Raw genomic sequence first — 21,954 nt, 5'->3', positions numbered from 1 at the left:
TGGATGCCACTAGAAGCCAATCATCGAGGTATGGAAACAGCTACATACCTTTCTGCCTGAGGAAGGCCACCACCACTGCCATGCATTTTGTGAATACTCTGGGGGCTGCCGATAGGCCAAACGGAAGAACCACATAATAGTAGTGATTGTCCTTGAATTGAAAGGACAAGTAACGCCACAAAGATGGTTGTATTGGGATGTGGATGTATGCATCCTTCAGGTCTATGGAGCACATCCAATCGTTGGGTTGTAGGAGAGGCAATATTGTCTTCAAGGATACCATCTTGAACTTCTCCTTTACCAAGTATTTGTTCAAATCTCCGAAGTCTAGGATTGGGCGAAGACCCCCCCCCCCCCCCCGATTTCTTGGGAATGATGAAGTATGGTGAATAAAAACCCTTGTTGTGGGTCGAGAAAGGAATGGATCGGATGGCTCCCTGTTGTTGTAGCGATCATATTTCCGTCGCTAATTGAGACTGATGGCTCCTGCAGGTCGTCGTTAGGAAATGTGGGAGCGGGGGTAGTTGGGAAAATGGTAGTTGGTATCCGTGTTCTACTACATCTAGCACCCAACTGTCTGATGTTATGGCAGTCTATGCTTTTATTCTTGATGTGATCCTGCCTGGCGGTGTTACAGACTGTGGTGGTGGCCACTGAATCTTTAAAAAGATTGTGATGACTTGGCTGGGACAGATGGTTGCTGTCCTGTGCCGCGTTGAGATCTAGCTCGACCTCTTCCTCTTCGTGATTGCGTTTGCTGCTGTCTAGGCTGCTGTTGGTAGGAAGTAGGCTGGTAGGAGGCGTAGGATCTGTATGGACGTCTAGAGAAAGATGGAAAATATCGCCTTGGGGCTTGATATGATGACGGAGTCGCGAAAGATTGGACCTCAACCGCTTGCTCTTTGAGATTCGCTACAGTCTCCTGGAACTTGTCACCAAAGAGGTTTCCCCCTTTACATGGAAGTTCACCAGTTTGCTGTGGACGTCCTCCCTAATTGCACTGGCATGGAGTCACACTGTTCGACGAGTTACAATCGCAGTTGCGGATGGTCTGGAGGAGGTCTCAAATGCTTCGTATACCGTGCGAAGTAAATGACGAATGCCTTCTTCAATGTCCAGAAGGGGCTGTTGTGTTGACTGTGTGGAGATCTCCGAAGTGAAAAGCAAGCCCTTAACTGCCTGAATGCATTCATATAGGTATTGTAGAATGTAAAATTGATGCTGACTGATTCTTGCGGACAGCATGGAAGACTGAAAAGTTGTGTGCAAATTCGTCCAGACAGCGATTCTCTCTACCCCGTGCGGCCGACGCATGCAACTTTGATTTTTTTAGCTCGTTGCATAGCTGACTACCACAATGGAATTGTGGGGGAGCTATGGTTGTGTATAATAAGGGGATTGTTGCATGCAAAACTTTAAGTCTGCCTTGCGTGATACTGGCGCCATGGTGAGTGGTGTCTCCCACGACTTTTCTAAGACCGCGTCTAGAACAGTGTGTGATGGTACAGACGTTGGTTCCGCCGGCAGATCAAAGATCTTGAGTAGACCTAGCATCTCTGATCTGGGATCAGGTACCTTTTGTACGTTTAACTGTAGGATGGAGCCCACTTTTTCCAAAAATTTTGGATAGGATAAGTCCTCCGGAAGGGAGTATGGCTCAGGAGGGTCATCTGGTGGGTCTGATGGGTATCCCGTGAACGTGCTGGGGACGTCCGAGGGGAGTGGAACTGTACTGGAGACGGTGGGAGCGGTACTGGTGGAGTCTGACTCGGCGGGGGGGGGGGGGGGGTTGTTATGGGGTCTGGTGTTGGCTCCTTCAATGTCATCACTGATCGGGATAAGCTTGACGCCGGAGATGGAGGGAGTGTAAAGGCGGACTGTAGGGAGTCAAAGAACCCCGAAAGCGCTTCAGGTAAGTGAGAAAAAGCCTGTTGTGCCTGAGGTGGCATGTGAGGCTTCGAATGCAGTCTTTGATGACGTGGAGATATAGCTGCTGCTAAAACATCATCCTTTCCCACCTTCTGTGGCTGTGGGAGTAGGTCCCTACTCAATTTCCTCTTTTTTTAAAAGAGGTTCTTGTAAGCTCTGGTCTCATTCTCGGTGTGAGCGCCTTGAAGAAAGGTCGGAGTAAACCCTTGAGCTGGAGGAAGAGGAGGAGGAGGAGGAGGATTGGGATGGAACTTCCATGCATTCCTCCTCTGATGTTGATACCTCCTGTGTCATTTGCCCCTTTAACAACGGTGACTGTTGTGACGATTGTGGACTTGAACTGATTGGCCGCTTGGGAGATTGATCCTAATGTCTGGTAATTGATCCCAATGTCTGGTAATTTTTCTGGCCTCTCCCGTCCGAAGCTGGGGGTGGAATACGTCGAATCTCCTTTCATATGAGTCGACCTGGATCCATTTTGCGACGATGGCCTTGTTTTGAATGGAATTTCCGTGTCTTGAGTTGAGTCCCTTGGCTCTGGGACAATGTGCGTTGGTCGATGCATCGACTCCTTGTCCGAGCGTATGCCGGGCTTTGACTTCTGCGTCACAGGCTTTGCTTGCTTCGACTTCGGCGCCGGAGTGGAAACTTGCTTCGAGCCATGCGTCGATTGCTTCGGGCTTTCGATGCGGTGCAATGTATGCGCCGTCTTCGACACAGATTTTATTGGATGCGGTGCTGATGACGCCTGCTTCGGCTCCATGTTTCGGCGCATCCGGTACACATGTTGACTCAGACTCTGTCACCGTCGGTATTGGACACACTTCTCGACGCTTCAACCCCGATCGGTCTCGATGGGTCTATGATGAGACCTATGGGCTTCTCTGCCTCTGGTGGTCTCTTTTGGCCTCCATAGACGCGGCACGTCTTACCTTTTGATTTTATCGGTCCCGGGGAAGAATGTGCCTCTGTCGGTGGGGCATATGAGGCCAGAGCCCGGGCCTTTAGGTCCCTCCATCTTCTGAGCCCGCTGTCTTTGGGCTCTCAGCGACATTCTTCCACAGTGCTCACAAGTTTGTTGACTGTGATTAGGTCCTAGGCACTTATAGCATTGATGGACATGATCTTGCCACATGAGCAAGGCTTAAAGCCTCAAGGCCTCGGTGTCCTTTTCGACATTTAATTTTTTACTTGAAAAAGTACACTTCTGAGGGCGAAGCTCCGATTGCGTTCCCGCGCGCAGAAAGAAAGACTGAGGAGACTGTTTCCTGCACGGGAACTCATGCCCAGCCGCACAGAGCAAAGCTCTGTTTCCTTCTTAGGAAGCTCCGCCTCCCGGGCCGATTGATAGTTCCCATGACAGCATGGCTAATTCAGCCCTATTGACGGGAAAATCATATATTTTATTTATTTTTATCTACAGACATTCGATCTGAGATATCACATCGGTTTACATTCAGGTACTGTAGGTATTTCTCTATCCCCAGAGGGCTTACAATCTAAGTTTTGTACCTGAGGCAATGGAGGGTAAAGTGACTTGCCCAAGGTCACAAGGAGCGACAGTGGGACTCGAACCTTGGTCTCCTGGTTCGTAGCCCATTGATCTAACCACTAGGCTATTCCTCCTCCCTTATTAACAATCAGATAAGAGTATTAACCAATTAGAAGATGCTATACAAATAAAGGAACTAACCCACTAGTGTACAAATTTGAAGGCGGCAACGTATAAAATTGCTGCACAGCTTCTAAGCTTTGAGCTCTGTGTGCACTTTACTTCAATGTGGTACTAAATACTACTCTGAAGATATCTTATTAATAAAGAATTTCTCTGTCAGTGTTCAATACTTATTCCAGCAGTGGGCAGCGCCTACAACATGGGTAGCAGCATTCTGCACTAACTGTATGTGATAAAGAAGTTTGTGGGAGACCCATGTACAATGTGCTGCCATAGTCAATCAGGAAATGCAGAAAAGAGTAAGTCAGAGCATACAAGTGTTTATTTCCACCAGGAACTTACTTTGTGCTGTGATTATGATTGCTGTTTAAAATCAGCTAATTTAAAATAAAACAAGTTTCCTTACTATAAATGTTTTCTGCAGAAAAAAAAAAAGATGAATTAGCATAATATATGGGATGATGTTATACAGAGGCACTGGACTTCTCTCCTACAGAACAGAGCTTCAAGCTCCAAGTCTGTGCGAAAATTTCTGCATGGGCATTGTTTCATGAGCTTCCACAGTCAACATCAAATCTGCCTCTCCAGGAAGGTGGGTGCGTATTTAGTAACATGGCTAATTTATCTTATTTACCAAAAAAAACAATTTACAGTAAGCAAACTTGCATTTTTCCATCAATAAACATGCTGAATTAGCCATGACACATTGGGGGGGGGGGGGGGGGGGGGTTTTCCAAAGTACAGGGTTGTAGTGGAGAATTTAGTGAACAGCCAACCCAGACTCAACCATGCAGAGAAGACTACTGCGAGAACAAGTTATGCAACACTGTTTCTCCAAATTTACTGACACTAAACTATCACCCATTCCCTGGTCTGACCATAGTCACATGAGTTTCAAATCAGTCTTCCTTCCTGTTCATCCAATACCTCGAAAAACTTGATTCCTCCACCATACAAACGCAAAACAATTATACCTGATCAACTCACCTCGCTCCTAGCTGACAGTCTTCCTGAATCACTCTCAGAAGATATTAACACAACAGTATAAACCTGAAACACTACCTTAACCACAATTTTAAATGAGACGCCTCCCTCGCCATATCTTGCCGTAAAACAAAACATATGGCTCCCTGGTATACACCAGAGTTAAAAGCCCACAAAACCAAACTATGACAAGCTGAACACAAGTGTAGAAAACAAAAAACTCCTAGTCTTAAAAATCAATATCACAGTTGTCTCAGAAAATATACTAATGCTGTCACTCTAGTAAAAAAAAAAAAAAAGTTTACTCCACAAAAATCCAATCAGCTAACAGCAATAGTGCAGCGTTATTTGCCATCATAAAAATAATTTACATGTTCACCCTCTCCCAACCTACATACACTTAATGACCTCTGAAAATTGCAAGACATTTCAAACAGAAAATAATTGATCTCTCCACAGATTTCGTAAACCTACCATACCCAAAGGATCCCCCTACAAAGTGATAGTACCTAGTCTGTGTTCACCCCTCTGGACACAGATACCTTCAATAGAGTCCTCAACAAGACAAAAATCTCCTCCTCCTCTTTCAATCCGTGCCATAGACAATTACTCAAATCACCAACTATAATCCACACTTGAATTCCTAATTTAATCAATCAATCTTTGAGCTCAGGCATTTATCCAGACTACTTCAAACTCTATCCTACCGATACAGAAAAAGAAAAATGAAAAATTCTCAAATCTTAATAACCTACATCCAATTGCATCACTCACGACCCTGGCCAAAATCACCGAGTCCACCATACTATATCAACTCAATGAATACCCCTTAATGACAACAAAACTCTACACTCCAACCAACTCTGCTTTAGAAAAAAACCATAGTACCATTGCTTCTGTCCTCCTTGGATATAGGTCACTGTTACTGCGCTGTCCGACATCACACGAACCACTTGATTCCGCAGCCTGTGACTGAACTGCCTGGGTCTCCAGGTGATTGATGTTCTAATGGGACTCTCTGGCATTCCAGCACCCCTGAGCCGTTAACTCCAGACAGTGAGCCCCCTCAACCGTGGAGACTCGCATCTGTGGTGAGTACCAACCAGGCCAGGCTTCCTGCAACCATCACTGGAGGCGGGAGCAAATTTCCATCGTACCATGTAAAATTGATGGTGCATAATTCGGGCACTCAACATGGAGTTATGGTATATTTTCCTGCCAAACTCATCCAAATATTTGTTGTCTTTCCCTTGTGGGTATGAGGAATGCGACTTCGTTTTCTTAAATCTTTGCATCGCCGGTTCTACCACAATTGAAGCATGAGGTACCGTATTTTCCGGCGTATAAGACGACTGGGCGTATAAGACGACCCCCCCTTTTTTATACATATTTTTAAGAAAAAAAAATAATTTTACACTGAAACAGGAGCAACCCTATCTATGAAAAGGCAACACTACAAATACCGTATATCAGGCCCTAAAAACCAATATACCTCTTATTAGGAAAACAGAACTAGCAAGCAGCTATAGATCCCCACACATAAATAATTGTAAAACTATACTAATAAGCAGAATAAATGTTTCAAAACAGCTATGAACAGAATAACATCCAACAATTAAAAACTCATAAAAACTATTAAACATTCTCCAAACACCAATAAAATATTTCAAAAAAGCAGACACATCACATAATATTAAATAATTAAAATGGCAGTCAATCAAGAAAAATAAACTTAAAAAGCCACCTTTCCTTACCCCCTCCAGCAGCTCTCCTATTCCTCTTCCTTAGGGCCCATGTCTCTCACACACACACACACACACACCATACCAGTCATGCCCCCATGACCAGTTTCTGTCTCTCACACACCAATCATTTCCCAAACAGTCTTTGACACACACACCAGACACCTTCCTGAACAGTTTCTCTCATGCCATACACACACACAGGCTTCCCACTCCCGTGTTCTGCTTACCGTACATATACGGGCTTCTCACTCTCATAATCACTTTCTCTGTCTCACACACACACACCAGTCTCTCTCTCATTTCCATGCTCACTCTCCACGTGCACAGGCTTCTCATTCCCTGAATCACATTCTTTCTCTCACATTCACACACACCAGTCTCTTTCTCTCACACACACCGTCACCTTATCAACCAGTCTCTCTCATATGCACGCGCACACACACACACACAGCCAGCCCTCCCGCTCCCATGCTCTCTCTCACATAATCAGGCTTCTTACTCCCATGCTTTCTCACATACCCAGATTTCTCACTTCCATGCTTTTTCTCTCTCTCACACTCACATACACATCAGTCATCTCTCTGAGCAGTCACTTTCATTGTCTCTCACACACGAGCTCGCTGACCAGTTTCTCTCAATCACACACATGCTCTCAATCAAATGCATTCTCTCACTTACACACAGGCTGGCTGCTTCTCTCTCTCTCTCTCTCACTTCCACTCCCCCCCCCCCCCCCGAGCACAAATGGTAGCTGCAGCAGCTTCCTCCTCCAGCCCCCGCAGGCCAAGAAAGAAGAAACCCATCGGCCGCGGGAGGCTCATGCTGCTGTCTCCTTTCCCGATTACCAACTCCTTCGACTGCTCGGGGCCGTTCCTGCTGTCGCCGCTGCAATTTTTTCACGCGGCACGGCTCTTTCTTCCCGCGCATCACTTCCTGTTCCGGGTCGGGGGGGGGGGGGCGGGAGGAAGAAAAGGCCAGCCGCGGATGCCACAGCTTTTTTTTTTTTTTTTTTTTTTGCACCGCTGCCGTTCCCGCTGGGCTTGAACGTGCTGATAGCCCAGCGGCAACGGCAGTGCGGTGCGCGGGAAGGAGAAAGCCGTGCCGAATGAAAAAATTGCAGCGGCGATAGCAGGAACGGCCCCGAGCAGTCGAAGGAGCTGGTAATCGGGAAAGGAGACAGCAGCATGAGCCTCCTGCGGCCGATGGGTTTCTTCTTTCTTGGCCTGCGGGGGCTGGAGGAGGAAGCTGCTGCAGCTACTATTTGTGCTCGGGGGGGGGGGGGGGGGGTGAAAGAGAGAGAGAGAAGCAGCCAGCTTGTGTGTAAGTGAGAGAATGCATTTGATTGAGAGCATGTGTGTGTGATTGAGAGAAACTGGTAAGAGAGCAGGTGTGCCCTATAAGACGATACCCGGCGTATAAGACGACCCCCGACTTTTGAGAAGATTTTCTTGGGTTAAAAAGTCGTCTTATACGCCGGAAAATACGGTAATTGTGGTATAGAGTACAGTGATGTTTTCCTCATACGGAATTTTATGTCCCTCTTCCTGGATACCGCTGAGATTGTGTAAGGCGTTTCCCAGGATTTTTGTAAGATGGAGTGTAGGATTTCTTGTGGTGGAAGAGATGTTGGTTCCCCTGGAGTATCAAAAATCTTTAGGAGACCAAGGGTTTCTGATCTAGGGTCGGTCTCTTTTTGAACTTCTAGATGCAGTATTGTACCCAATTTTTCCAGAAATTTTGGGTACGTAAGGTCTTCCGGAGGGGAATACGGCTCCTGAGTTTGTTCCTGTGGATCCGATGGGAATCCCATAGATGATGATGGGGATGTTTGCGGTGAAGGAGAATCAAAAGATTTATCCTGTTTATAAATCGGTGAAGTTGGTTGGTTGACTATAGGAGATGTAGGAGGCTCCACCGACGGTTCTCTGTCAGTCTGTGTCTGTTCCGGAGAACTGACAGAAGCAAGGTTAGACATTTTGAAGGATGACTGAAGTTTTTCATAAAATCCTGCCAAAGACTGTGACAATTGATAAATGCCTCTTTTGCACGAGGGGGCATTATTGTCCGCCCATCTGGTTCTTGTGACTCACATGCTTTCGGTTGCATTGGAGTGGTTTGAGGTAAATTACTAGACACTTTATGGACTTGTTTCTTTCCACAGATTGTGTGCATTGAATCCTCCGAAGCTGTAGAAGCATTAGAGGAATCAACTTGTATTACCTCTCTGTGGGAGAAGGTGTTTGAAGTTGGTACATGAGATGATTTAGAAGTCGAAGGGCTTACTTCCCATGTTGCACTCCTTTAAGAGACTTTGTGTGGTGGGAGTGCCATGAGTGCTTATGATAATAGTGTGACGAGTCTGTATGATTTGTACGTGAAGACTGTGATCGCTTTCTACGTTTTATTGTATACTCTGTCAAAGTAGCTCTTGAAGAGAGGGAAGTACCAGAACGAGGTGGGGTTAGCGATGGAGAGGTGGAATAAGATCTTCCGGAATGTCCACGTCGTCGCTTTAACCCATGATCTGGTGATTTGGGCGCCGATTTGGGGTTGTGCGCACAACTAAACTTGTGCGCGTATCTTTTCTGTTCCATGCGCACAGGAGTCATCGGCGCCGATGTCTTCAGCCGCCCTGCGTGCAGGCGTCTTCGGGTGCCGTGCGGACAGTCGACTTGTGCGCCAATACCTCTTCAGGCACAGAAGTATTATGCGCCTTCTTCACGTTATGCGCATAAGGCATCTTAGGCGCAGAAGTTTTAGGCGCTTGGATGTTTGGTGCCAATGTCTCTTGCACTGGCGATTCTGGGTCTGTGAATTTTTAAAAAACCAATGGCCCCTGCTGGTTCGCCAAGTCCTTACCTCCAAATTTGGAGGATTGAGGATCCCACGACGATGCCCTCTTTTTGAGGGAACCTGTAAAGAAGCAGGGCCAGGTGACGAATGAGCCTCCGATGGCAAAATGTTCCTGAAGTCTGTAGGCCCGCTGTTTCAGGGCTCTCGGAGACATTCTTGAACAATGTTCACAATCCTCACGATTGTGATCTGGCCCCAGGCATCTGTAACATCAGTCATGGCCATCCGTGACCGACATTACCTTACCGCAATTACAGGGCTTAAACCCCAATTTTGACATTTCTATTTTTTTTTAAACGCTGAGGAGAAGAACAGCTCCGCTTGCGATCCCGCTCGCGGAAAAAACAGACTGAGGAGATTCCATTACTTTCCTGCTCGGGAACACACGCACAGCCGCAGAGAGCAAAACTCTAATCTCTGCTTTGACAAACTCCGCCTCACGGACCTGACTGACAGATCCCATGACAGCATGGCTAATTCAGCCCTGGTATCGACAGGAAAAAGAATATAAATCACAAAACATTTAGATAGACATGGTTTGATGGGACACAGCCAGCATGGATTTACCCAAAGGAAGTCTTACCTCTCAAATCTCCTACATTTTTTGAAGGTGTGAATAAACATTTGGACAAAGCTGAACCAGTAGATGTGGTGTATTTGGATTTTCAGAAGGTGTTCGACAAAGTCCCGCATGAAAGACTTCGAAGAAAACTAAAAATTCATGGGATAGGAGTTGATGTCCTTTTGTGGATTACAAGTTGATTAAAAGATAGAAAACAGAGAGCAGGATTAAATGGTCAGTTTTCACAGTGGAAAAAGGTAAACAGTGGAGTGCCTCAGGCAACTGTACTTGGACTGGTACTTTTTAATATATTTATAAATGATCTGGAAAGGGGTACGACGAGTGAGGTGATCAAATTTGTAGATGATACAAAATTAAGCAGAGTAGTTAAATCACAAGCAGATTGTGATGAATTGCAGGAGAACCTTGCGAGACTGGAAGATTGGGCTTCCAAATAGCAAAGTGATACATATATGGAAAAATAACCCTTGCTGTAGTTACACAATGTTAGGTTCTCTCTTAGGAGTTACCACCCAGGAAAGAGATCTAGGTGTCATAATGGATAATACTTTGAAATTGTTGGCCAGTGTGCTGTGGCGATCAAAAAAGCAAACAGAATATTAGGAATTATTAAGAAAGGAATGGAAAATAGAGGATGTCATAATGCCTCTGTATCACTCCATGGTGAGAATACTGTGTGCATCTTGAATACTGTGTGCAGTTCTGGTCACCGCATCTCAAAAAGGATATTGCTGCACTGGAGAAAGTGCAGAAAAGGGCAACCAAAATAAAAAGGGGCATGGAACAGCTGCCCTATGATGAAAGGCTAAAGAAATTAGGACTGTTCAGTTTGGAGAAGACACGACTGGGGGCGGGGGAGGGCGGGATATGACAAATCTACAAAATCATGAAAAGACTTGAACAAGTTAATGTAAATTGGTTATTTACTCTCTCACAGGCCGATACAGTAAAGCGCGGCCGCAGTTACCCTGTTTCTAACCCGCTTTCTATCCACAATTTGGCCGTGTAAGTCTAACCTGCGATTCACTATCCGTTTTTACCAATCTTTACCGCTTCTTTAAATCGATGCGTATCCCTTTCCACCCCCGGCATGTATATGATATGTAAACGATCAGATTAGCTATTCCCTCCCATACAGTAACGTGCGGCCCAATTATCGCCTTTTTAACCAACTGTTTTGCAGCGTCTTTAACCCACTAATTTACCGCCTACCCTGACCCTGGCGTTAGAGGGATGTGACAGCAATAGGCAGGCTCCGGTCAAATAAGTGGGTGGGTTGGAGCAAGCGAGTAACATGGTGTGGCCTGGTTCTCCTACGCTCAGGCATCGGGGATTGCCAGTCCTCTCTCCCCCCCCTCCCGAAGCAAGGCGCAGGGCGAAAATCGACTCGACACGTTATTAAAGCAAATAGAAATTGTAACAAAAGTAAAGTTACTGCATGCTTCCAGCAGCCCCAGTCCTCTCTCCCCTCCTCCAGAGGCGCCCACCGCGGCTCCCCTGCCTCCAAGGGGCGGCCGGCGGCAAAAGCGGCTTCCAGCAGCCCCGCCGGCGAAGGTGCATGAACGCACGTCCAATTTGGGCGCTCAAGCAGCGAAGGCGCATGAGCGCACGCCGTGACCTCGGACGTCCATCCGGGCGCTCAGGTCACGGCGTGCGCTCATGCGCCTTCGCTGCTTGAGCACCCAAATTGGACGTGCGTTCATGCACCTTCGCCGGCGGGGCTGCTGGAAGCCGCTTCGCCGCCGACCGCCCCCGGGAGGCAGGGGAGCCGCGGTGAGCGCCTCTGGAGGAGGGGAGAGAGGACTGGGGCTGCTGGAAGCATGCAGTAAGTTTACTTTTGTTACAATTTCTATTTGCTTTAATAACGTGTCGAGTCGATTTTCGCCCTGCGCCTTGCTTCGGGAGGGGGGGAGAGAGGACTGGCAATCCCCGATGCCCGAGCGTAGGAGAACCATCCACTTCCTGGTACCTGTCATTTCAAATGTCATTTGAAATGACAGGTACCAGTGCACCCAGGATACTGTATAGGCGCTGTATAGCGCTCTACACAGTAAAATGGATTGCGCTTCATGGACGCTTCTTGGATGTGGCTTGCATTTGCATGCCATTTAAATACTGTATCGAGCGGTATGTGATCCGAACTGTGCACGCGACAAACGAGCGGGCGCCCAGCACTGCCGCACTTTTTCTACCGCGTCCTTACTGTATCGGCCTGTCAGATAATAAGACCAGGGGGCACTCCATGAAGTTAGCAAGTAGCTCATTTAAAATTAATCAAAGAAAATTATTTTTCACTCAGCACATAGTTAAGCTCTGGAATTCATTGCCAGAGGATGTGGTTACAGCAATTAGTGTAACTAGGTTTTAAAAGGTTTGGATAAGTTCCTAGAGGATAAATCCATAAACTGCTATGACGGTAATTAAAAAGGAATAGGAGCTTGTGATCTATCTAATGTATGGGTACTTGCCAGGTACTTGTGACTTGGATTGGCCACTGTTGGAAACAGGACACTGGGCTTGATGGACTCTTGGTCTGAACCACTATGGCATATCTTATGTTCTTATGAATATGTACCAGTGATATACGTACATGAGCTATGCATCGATGGGTCTTGCATCAGCGATGGGACTACTTCACTGTGAAAAAACTGTTGATTGATGCATAGTGCATTGGTGCCATTGCCTAAGAGGGTGGTGCATTGTGCGTCAATGGCACCAATTTTTCTGATGGCTCCATGATGGCGCCACTTTTTTCTTGATGTAGGGTGGTCAGCACTACTTGAACCAGATGCCTCGGCCTGGTACACCAATGGAGGAATTTTTGAGGCACACATGCTCAACTCTTTTCCCAGCAAGGCAGATGATGCTACACTGCAGCTGGAGGATCAACTACGGCCTCTGAGGAACTTACAGAGGCAATGCCCATTCTGGAATTTCCACACATGCTCAGTAGATTTCAAAGCTATACTAGCTAGGAGAGATGAGCCCATTCAGTGCTCCTGGCAGCTATCATCCCCATGTCACGGCTAATTCAGCCTGTTTTTGGTCAGAAAATCAAGATTCATAATTTTTTTACCATGTAGCTAGCAATATTATATAGAATTTTCATTAAGTAAAAATAAAATAATGAAGTGAAAAAAAATCAAACTCAAATCTTTAAAACTGACCTCAGACAGGTTTAAGGCCTGGTTTCACTAAAGCTTTTTTCCTATTTGTGTTTATATCTGTGTGTTGGCGTGGGGGGGGGGGGAAGAAAGGTTAATAAAACCGGGCCCTTAGTATTGCTACAAACACAAGGAGACAGACCTGCCATAGTCTTAACAAGGAAAGAAAATCATTGTCTATAACATTAAGAATGAACAGCAGAACATAAATGTCAATAAGAAAATGGGTAAAAAGAAAAGCCAAATTTAAAAGTTAAATCAATTTTTTAAATATATTTGCTGCATAAGTTTTAATCACGGGATGCATGCAGACATGTTGCTCTTATAGGGACCTTGCACCTAAATATTATGTTAAGCAACATACATAATTCCATATACTTCATTACAGAACCTACCATCTAGCAGTTGCTGTACAGTACCAACAGCCTAGTTATAAGAAACTGAAGACTCAATTCTCAAATTAATCTTTTGAATATCACTTGTTGAATAAGTAAAATACGTATAAAGAACAAATTTATTGGCACCCAACCTATCATTTATATTTATTTTAGATTTAGCTCACATCATTTCTTTGGTAGCTCAAGACAAGTTATAGTCAGGTATAACAGGTATTTTACTGTCCCTGGAGGGCTTACAACTTATGTGTATGCGAAGCAAGGAAGAATGAAGTGATTTGGCCAAGATCATAAAAAGCAACAGCAGGATTTGAACTTTGGCTTTCCTGGTTCTTAGCTTGATGCTCTAACCACTACTTCCCCATGGCTTTTGCTGCTTACTTTACAAAATCATGCCCAATTTCTTGAGGATTGCCTGTGATATTTCTTTATAAAAGTTATCATTCACTAAGGCTTTTACCCCATTCTGTATCAATGGTGAAAAATGCTTAGGAGTCAGGCCCTCAGTCTCCAGTCAGTGGGTGATCTCAGTTTAATCTTATCTCCTCTCTCTTTAATGTACATTATAAATGTTGTAAATTAGAAAGTTAAGCAAATTTTAATCAATCTTTGGATGAGTATCAGGGGCAGAAAATAGGATACATACATCATTTCCTGCTTACACATTAAGGCAGAGCTTTCCAAAGTGTGTGTCGCGACACTTTAGTGTGTCGCCTGAGGTGTGCCGGTGTGTCGCGCAAGCCCGGTGCGTGTGACACACCGGCAAGTGGGAGCCAAAGCGGCCGCCGGTGGACCTCATCCCACTGGCGGCTGAGCAGTGAAGTTTCGCTGTGCTGTGTGCCGGAGACACACAGCAGGAAGATCGGCAGGGCCGTGGTGGAGCTTACGTCACCACAGCCCGAAGAAAAAGGTTGCGTGTAAACGTGCAGGTGCTCCTCCTCCTTCCTGCCCACGCAGCCCTGGAAGAAAAATGTTGCCGGAGCCGCAAGGGCAGGAAGGAGGAGGAACATCAGCCGCGTGCAGAAGAGGAGCAGCAGGCTGAGAAGAGGAGGCGGCCCGGAAGCAGGGTCCCCACCGCGGATCGGCCCGCGAAGAACAGGGTCGCCGCTGCTGCAGAGCCCATCCTGCAGCGACCCGTGAAGAGAAGCCCAGAGGTAAGAGAGAGGCGGAGGGCCGTAGAGTGCGTGTATGAGATGAGTTGAGAGATTGTGTGCGTGTATGAGATGAGTTGAGAGATTGTGTGTGGGAGTCAGGACCTGAATGTTTGCAGAGACAGCATGTGCCAGTGAGAGCCTGTGTGTATGAATGATTATATGAGAGAAAGCATGTGACAGTGAGAGCCTGTGCTTGAGCAAGACAGCATGTGGGAGTGAAAGAAAGCCTGGGTGTGTGAGAGTCAGACAGCATGTGCAAGAGAGAGACTGTGTATGAATGATTGTATGAGAGACAGCATGTGAGAGTGAGAGCCTGTGTGTGTGTGAGAGAGAGAGAGAAAGCATGTGAGAATGAGAACCTGACTATATGTTTGAGGGAAGAAGATAGATGGAGAGAAAAGAAATAGAAAAAAAGACAATATGAAAGGAATTGGCAAAAAAATAAGAAAGGGGAGGTGGAACAAAAAAGCCTGTGACCAACCGATTAGAAAACTAAGATCAGATAGCAAAGGTAAAAAAATAAAAGAAATTACTTTTTACTGATTGGCACATGTAATCTTTGGTAATGTGCATGAGTAGCACTTTCTCTATGCGGATCTCACAATGTACGAGATCAACATGGAGGAAGTGGAAACCCACGGGGCCTGCACAGAGGAGGCAGCAGAATGGGCTTCAGTGCCAATAGCAGCAATCAGCGCCTCCCAAATAGCCATGCGGCATCAGTGACAGTGTCAGCAGAGGAATGAGAGAGGCTCCGAGGTTGCTGGCAAAAGAAAGAGAGGGGGTCTGCCTTTAGTGTGCATGTGTATGAATGGGAGTCTGCCTGGGGGTGTATGTGTGTGAATGCATGGGTGCCTGCCTGAGGGTGTGTCTGTGTATGAGAATGTATGGGTGTCTTCTGGGGTTTGTATGTGTGAGAATAGGTGCCTGCCTGTGTGTGTGTGTGTGTGAGAATGAATTGGTGCCTGCCTGGGGGTCTGTGTGTGAGAATGAATTGGTGCCTGCCTGGGGGTCTGTGTGTGTGAGAATGAATTGGTGCCTGCCTGGGGGTCTGTGTGTGTGAGAATGAATTGGTGCCTGCCTGGGGGTCTGTGTGTGTGAGAATGAATTGGTGCCTGCCTGGGGGTCTGTGTGTGTGAGAATGAATTGGTGCCTGCCTGGGGGTCTGTGTGTGTGAGAATGAATTGGTGCCTGCCTGGGGGTCTGTGTGTGTGAGAATGAATTGGTGCCTGCCTGGGGGTCTGTGTGGGTGAGAATGAATGTGTTCCTGCCTGGGGGATGGTGAGGGAGTGGTGTGAAAATGAATGGGAGCCTGCCTGGGGGTCAGTTTCAGTGTGTGAGAATGACTGGGAGCTTGCCTGGGTGTGTGTGTTTGTGTGTATGTGAGGGAGTCAGAGAGAGTGAGAGCATGAGTGTGTATGAGAAAATCCAGGGGAGTAAGAGTTTGTGTGGGGTGTGTGTGTGGAAGGGGAGAGAGTGTCTTAGAGCCTGAGTGTGTGTCAGAATCTGTGAGAGCGAGAAGTTATGGTGGGTATAAGAGCATGAATATGTATGTATGTGACAGTGTATGTGTGAGAGAGAATGGACATGTGAGTATGTGTGAGAGAGGATAACCTCCTAATCCTTGACAATATCAGGGTGACTGGAAATCAAGAGCTCCCACGTATGGACAGCAGGGGCTTTTTAAAATCCTTATTAGTTTTAATTATTGGGTGTTATTTGATATATTTGCTGTTTTTAAATATTTTATTGGGGTTTGGGAAATTGTAAAAAATGTATATGATTTTAATTAATAGAAATTCTATTTATCAGTAGTTTTAAAATATTCTTTTATTACTATGGTTTTACTATTATAACTGATGCTTTATGTTTCTTGATTTTATTTGTTTTATGAGGAATGGTGGTTCTGTTTTTCCATTGTTAATACACAGAGTCTGGTTTCTTGGGGTTTCCATTTCAGTTTTTGTCTAATTTGTGCTCCTTTATTTTGTATTCTGTATTTGGTGAGGGTCTGTCTCTGCTCTGTGTGTGTGACCATGATGAGAGATTCTGCTAGCATAGGGATCTATAGCAATCTGGTTTGTTTTGTTTCCTCAGTAGGTGGTGTATTGGTATTCTAGGGCCCAGTGTAATATTTACCCTTGCTTTTTCACAAGTAGGGTTATCGTTGTTTGAGTCCTTGGTGTTATTACTGTTATGTTACAATGGGATTGCAGTATAGATTTTGAGTGTCTTTTTTGCGAGGTTTTGTGTTAGTTCACAATGTGCCTGGCAGTGGAAGGTGTTTGTGCTGCTGTTACTGTGAGGTGACACCAGAATTTGAAAATATCTTTTAGTATGATGAGCTGTAAGGGAAACATCCAAGCTCCATTGTTTGGGGGAATTTCAGTGGATGCACAGAGTTACAGAACTGGAGGTGCAGGATTTATATTGACATTCTGTCCCTTCCTATAAATTCCAGACTTCACTCTCATAGCCATATAGAATTAGTTGAATGAGGCTATCAAATAATTATATAGTGTGAAACTGGCCAGCTTTTAAAAATTACGCAGAAGACCCTTTGGACTTTCTTATTAACACCAAATATTCAAAAGCTGTGTTCATCCCATCAAGCTCATATATCTCATTAAAGAGGTAAACTGAATAACACAATAACTTTGTTTATTATTGTTCCTAATAAATTATAACAATAACATTAATCTTGGAATATTATATATTTTTAATATAATTGAAAGGTTTTCACAAGATAAGATGGGTCGTGAAACATTTTATTATGTATATATTTATGGAAACAAACATAAATTGTCAAAATACATTTCGTTCGTTTAACCTTTAACCTCTGGTTTGCTAGTAGACTGAATTACTGTGTCCCGAAATTATGTTGTCTAAAAAGTGTGTCACCAACATGAAAAGTTTGGAAAGCTCTGCATTAAGGGGTCCCTATACTTAAAAGTTCTCTCCCATTTTATTTCTGAGAAAATGTTTAGTATGCAAAATCTTTAAAATGTTGAAAACCCCCCAAAAATTGCCATTTTCTATCTGATTTTTTCCAGCAATTATTTTTTACAAGTGGTATTTTAGGAAAACACTAATAGACAAGGTAATTTTATTATATCATGTGTTGAGCTGAAGTTCCTATGTTGAAAGTACACACAGACTTCAGCCCAAATTTTCAAACCAGAGACTTATAAATTAGCAGGTGTATGCAGAATCCAGTGTTGCATATACAAACAAACATTCTATTATAATTGGATGAATTTTTTTTTTTTTTATTTAAAAAGGTAGGTAATAAATTCAACTAAGGTTTGGAAGCAGGTGTAAATGTGTATCTTACATTTATATGCATACTTTATGAAGTCAAAAGTATGCACCTAAATGGTTTCCCCATCTCAACTATGCCCTGGGAATACCCTTCTCTAGAATGTATAAAACGTACACATGGACTCCCTTGTACATATATTTTTAAGCGTATAAACCCCCAATTTTCAAAAGCTGATTTATCTGCATAAAACTAAATTTTATGCATATAAATGCTTTTAAAATTCAGGCCCTAAAACCTTTTAAACATCAATGAGACTATCATGTGCTGCCAACAATTTTATTACTAATACATCTCTCTAATATAGAGCAATTTCAGAAGTCTCAATCAATATTCTTAACACAGGTTTGGAAATTAAATTTGGGCGCAGAAGGTATTTGGAAACAGAAGTGTGACGGCAGAAAAAGACCATACAGCCTATCTAGTTTACCCATCCACTTCCTCAGAGATCTGGTGCTTATCCCATGCTTTCTTGAATTTGCTAATTCCCTCCTCTCCAACAGCTCAACTTTAAGACTATTCCATGCATTCACCACCCTCTCTGTAAAGCAATATTTCCTTAGATTTCTCCTGTCTACACCCTTTCACCCTGCCTCCTTTCTATTGAAAGAGGCCCATCTCTGGAGGTATTTAAAATATCTATCATCTCTCGGATCCCATCTTTCTACTAGGATATACATGTTTAGATATTTAAATCTGCCCCATACATTTGAGAATGAAGACCACCGTCCAATTTAGTAGCTAACTTCTCAACAGTCTCCTCCAATTTAAATTATTTTGAACGTGCTCTCTTGTACATAATATTCCAAATGAGATGTCACTAGGGACATCTCACTAGGGATCTCACTAGGGACATAAGCAGGGGCGACAACAACCCCTTTATCTGCTGGCCATTCCTCTCCCTATGTATCCAATGGAAACACAGTCTAGAGAAGAGATAGCCAAGAGGATTTATGAGAGGTCTACAAAATCATAAGAGGTGTGAAACGGGTAAACAGGAAATGGTTATTTACCCTTTCAAACAGTACTAGGATTGGAGAATATTCCATGAAGTTAATATATAGCATATTAAAAAAAATCATAAAGTAGTATTTTTTTCCCTCAGAGCACAATTAAACAATGGAATTTGTTTTTGGTTAAAGCAGCTTAGCTGGGTTCAAAAATGGTTTGGACAAGTTCCTGGAACATAAGTCCATAAACCATAATTTGCCATGTAGACATGGGAAAGCCATGGCTTACACTAGTTCTGAGCAATAAGAACTGGATCTAATCTTTGAGATCCTGCTGGGTACTTAATGACCTGGATTGCCCACCGTCATAGAGAGACCAGATACTAGGCCTAATGGACCTATGCCCTAAACCAGTACGGCATTTTTTATCTTAATCTTTCTCATTTGGAAACCTGAACATTTAATCCTACTCACTGTTTCCTGTCTTTCTAACCAATTACCAGTCCACAACAGATGATCTAACCCATGACCTTTTAATTTCCCCAAACTCAAGTGGGACTTTGTCAAATATCTTTTGAAAATCCAAATACACTATATCAACTGGCTCACTTTTATCCACGTTTATTTACACCTTCAAAAAAATCTAATATACGAGGAAAGTGTTTTAGTAAAGGAAGCCTTGCCTTACCAATTAACCCACATATGGATACGGTAAACAATTTTCTTTATAATAGCTTCTACCCTCATGGTCTATAATTTCCCAGATAAAGAAAGATATCTGGTGGGTTCAATATGATATTTTTTATTTGTTGACTTATTTCTAGGCATTCAAGTGGACGATCATCAGTCAACCACACTACATGCACAAAAAGAGTGAAAGCCAAAGATAGTCAGAGTGGTTTCCAGAGAGAGAGATAGCGTGTTAAGTATGCTTGTTTCTGAAATCGTGGTGTGGCACAAATAATATGCAGTATTTGTTTATGCTGACGTGATCAATTATAACCAGCATGTTCTAGCTCCAATCAGATTGGGCCTTATAATTTGCTGGCTGGCCGCCACAGGGTAAGGCTGTTTCCATATGGCCTGCCTGCAGTTTCTTCCTCTCGTCAATGGCCGCTGTGAAAGCGTACAAAGAAATCCTTTTTACCTTTAGCTCATTGAAAACAAGACGCTCGGCAGACATGCAAAACAAAGAGCCTGACATTTGCCTGCCATCCTCTGATCAGTTTCAGAATAAATAGCTTTCTGTTCTGAGCCCAGGAGAGTATCTTCTAACCGTTTCTCTCGTTTACACTTCAGTTAAACATGTCTACACAATAAAACACTAAGTTCAAGCACCAAACTCCACGGCCCTGTGCCTTGTCGCCACCGTTCCCCGGAGAGCAACCGTTTATACTGAAAGAGCAAGCGGCCGCAAGATGGTGGGCCTCATTCTTGACTGAAGGCCAAACATACTAAGAGATTTTCACTCTCGAAAATAGAAAAACTCTCTGGTAAGCCGCTTTTATTCAGAATCAACGCTGCCTTATGTACAGGAACAAATACTCCGGATTCAATGGGTCATTTCCGTCATCAAGCTCCTCGATTTCCCGCCAGACTAAGACACAACCACCTCCACATTAATAACCGGCCCCCACCTCCACACTATACCCCTTGTCTTCTCTCCCTAGAGAAAGCAGCCGCTGCCGCCACAACTAACCTGAAAAGGCCGCAACACCTGCTTTTCTCAAACCAGTAGGCTCTACTCGACCTGAATATCACACACAGGAAAAAAAAGTTCATATTATTTTTAGTACGTACCCGTCCATTGCCGAATTAGACAACGCTCTGATGCGAACTACAACAACGCGGCCACCAACGGTCTGCAACAAAATGGCGTCCGTGACGCTACGGAAATTAGCGAAGGCAGTTGGCGCGAGCTGCGACTACTAACGGAAAAAGCCGAGCGTTGCAAGTAACGGCGAGGGAAAGTATAGCTTACGAGGAGTGCAGTTCAGCAAGGTGACTACAGAACCCGCCGAGCGAGTTACGGGAAAAACTGTCTTCGTATCAATAAGCAGGGATACTGTTCAGGAGAGTACAAAACCGAGTCGTCTGGAAACTTTCGTTATTCACACAAAATAGAAATACCGTGCATACAGCTATTATTATAATCTTTCATGCATACTTAGCAGCATTTACAGAGCAAAAGGTGCAATAGTAGGAAAGTAAATTGCATAGGTTGAGGGGGGTTCATTCTCACCAATTTAAATTATTTGCTTTTGCAAGTATATGATTTTATTGTAGTGCATTGCTATTTTTCTTGTTATGCCTTCCAACTTTCTTTATGAAAAAAAATTTCTGCAGACCCTCATGGCAAATAACCAAAAAAATAATTTCCATCCATAAACTTGGACAATGTTCTGAAGACTAGAAAGAATGAATGAAAATCCACTAGCAGATATTTATTTTATTTTAAAATGTTTATATACCGCCTTTACAAGTAAATTGATCAAAACGGTTTACAAAAAATAAAAAAAATGATTTATTTATTTCGGATTTTTATATACCGACATTCTCAATACAAGTATCGAATCAGGTCGGTTATAAATTATAAATCATAAAATCATATAAATCATATAAATCATATAAATCATAAAAAAATTATAAATCATAAAAGCAAAAAACAAGAAAAATTGCATGAAACAGTAAAAACAAAATAAGCATAATTTTACAAAACAAGAGGGAAAAAGCTAGTGCCTATGAACTATAACATAAATTAAAATACAGTTTGAATATTTTTTCCTTATAACTGTTTGTAAATATTTATTTATTTTATATATATATAAACATGACTGCAGAAAAAGATCTTATGGCCTCTCTAGCCTGTCTATCCACACAACTAATTTAGGGCCTGCAAGACTGGAATCCAAATGGCAGATGAAATTTAATGTGGACAAGTGCAAGGTGTTGCATATAGGGAAAAATAACCCTTGCTGTAGTTAGTTACACGATGTTAGGTTCCATATTAGGAGCTTCCACCCAGGAAAAAGATCTAGGTATCATAGTGGATAATACTTTAAAATCGTCGGCTCAGTGTGCTGCAGCAGTCAAAAAAGCAAACAATGTTATAATGCCTCTATATAGCTCCATGGTGAGACCGCACCTTGAATGCTTGCTGTGTACAATTCTGGTCGCCGCATCTCAAAAAAGACATAGTTGCA

The 21,954-nt window shown here is 43.8% G+C and overlaps 1 protein-coding gene across 5 annotated transcripts in view; it reads right to left on the bottom strand.

The window, feature by feature from the left end:
* Positions 1–20,661, bottom strand: part of PTBP2 (polypyrimidine tract binding protein 2) — a 308,274-nt gene extending 287,613 nt beyond the window's left edge. For 3 of the 5 annotated variants that reach the window (XM_029618929.1, XM_029618930.1, XM_029618933.1), the window contains exon 1: positions 20,552–20,661. In XM_029618929.1, the coding sequence (XP_029474789.1) occupies positions 20,552–20,559 (8 nt within the window). In that variant the 5' untranslated portion in view covers positions 20,560–20,661. The remainder of the gene's footprint in view (positions 1–20,551) is intronic. The other 2 variants (XM_029618927.1, XM_029618928.1) reach the window with 1 other exon arrangement.
* Positions 20,662–21,954: the final 1,293 nt, after the last annotated feature.

This window comes from Rhinatrema bivittatum, chromosome 10, assembly GCF_901001135.1.
Source record: "Rhinatrema bivittatum chromosome 10, aRhiBiv1.1, whole genome shotgun sequence".
Lineage (NCBI taxonomy): Eukaryota > Metazoa > Chordata > Amphibia > Gymnophiona > Rhinatrematidae > Rhinatrema > Rhinatrema bivittatum.
Note: the sequence above shows the minus strand (reverse complement) of the source record. Positions and strands in the feature narration are given on the sequence as shown.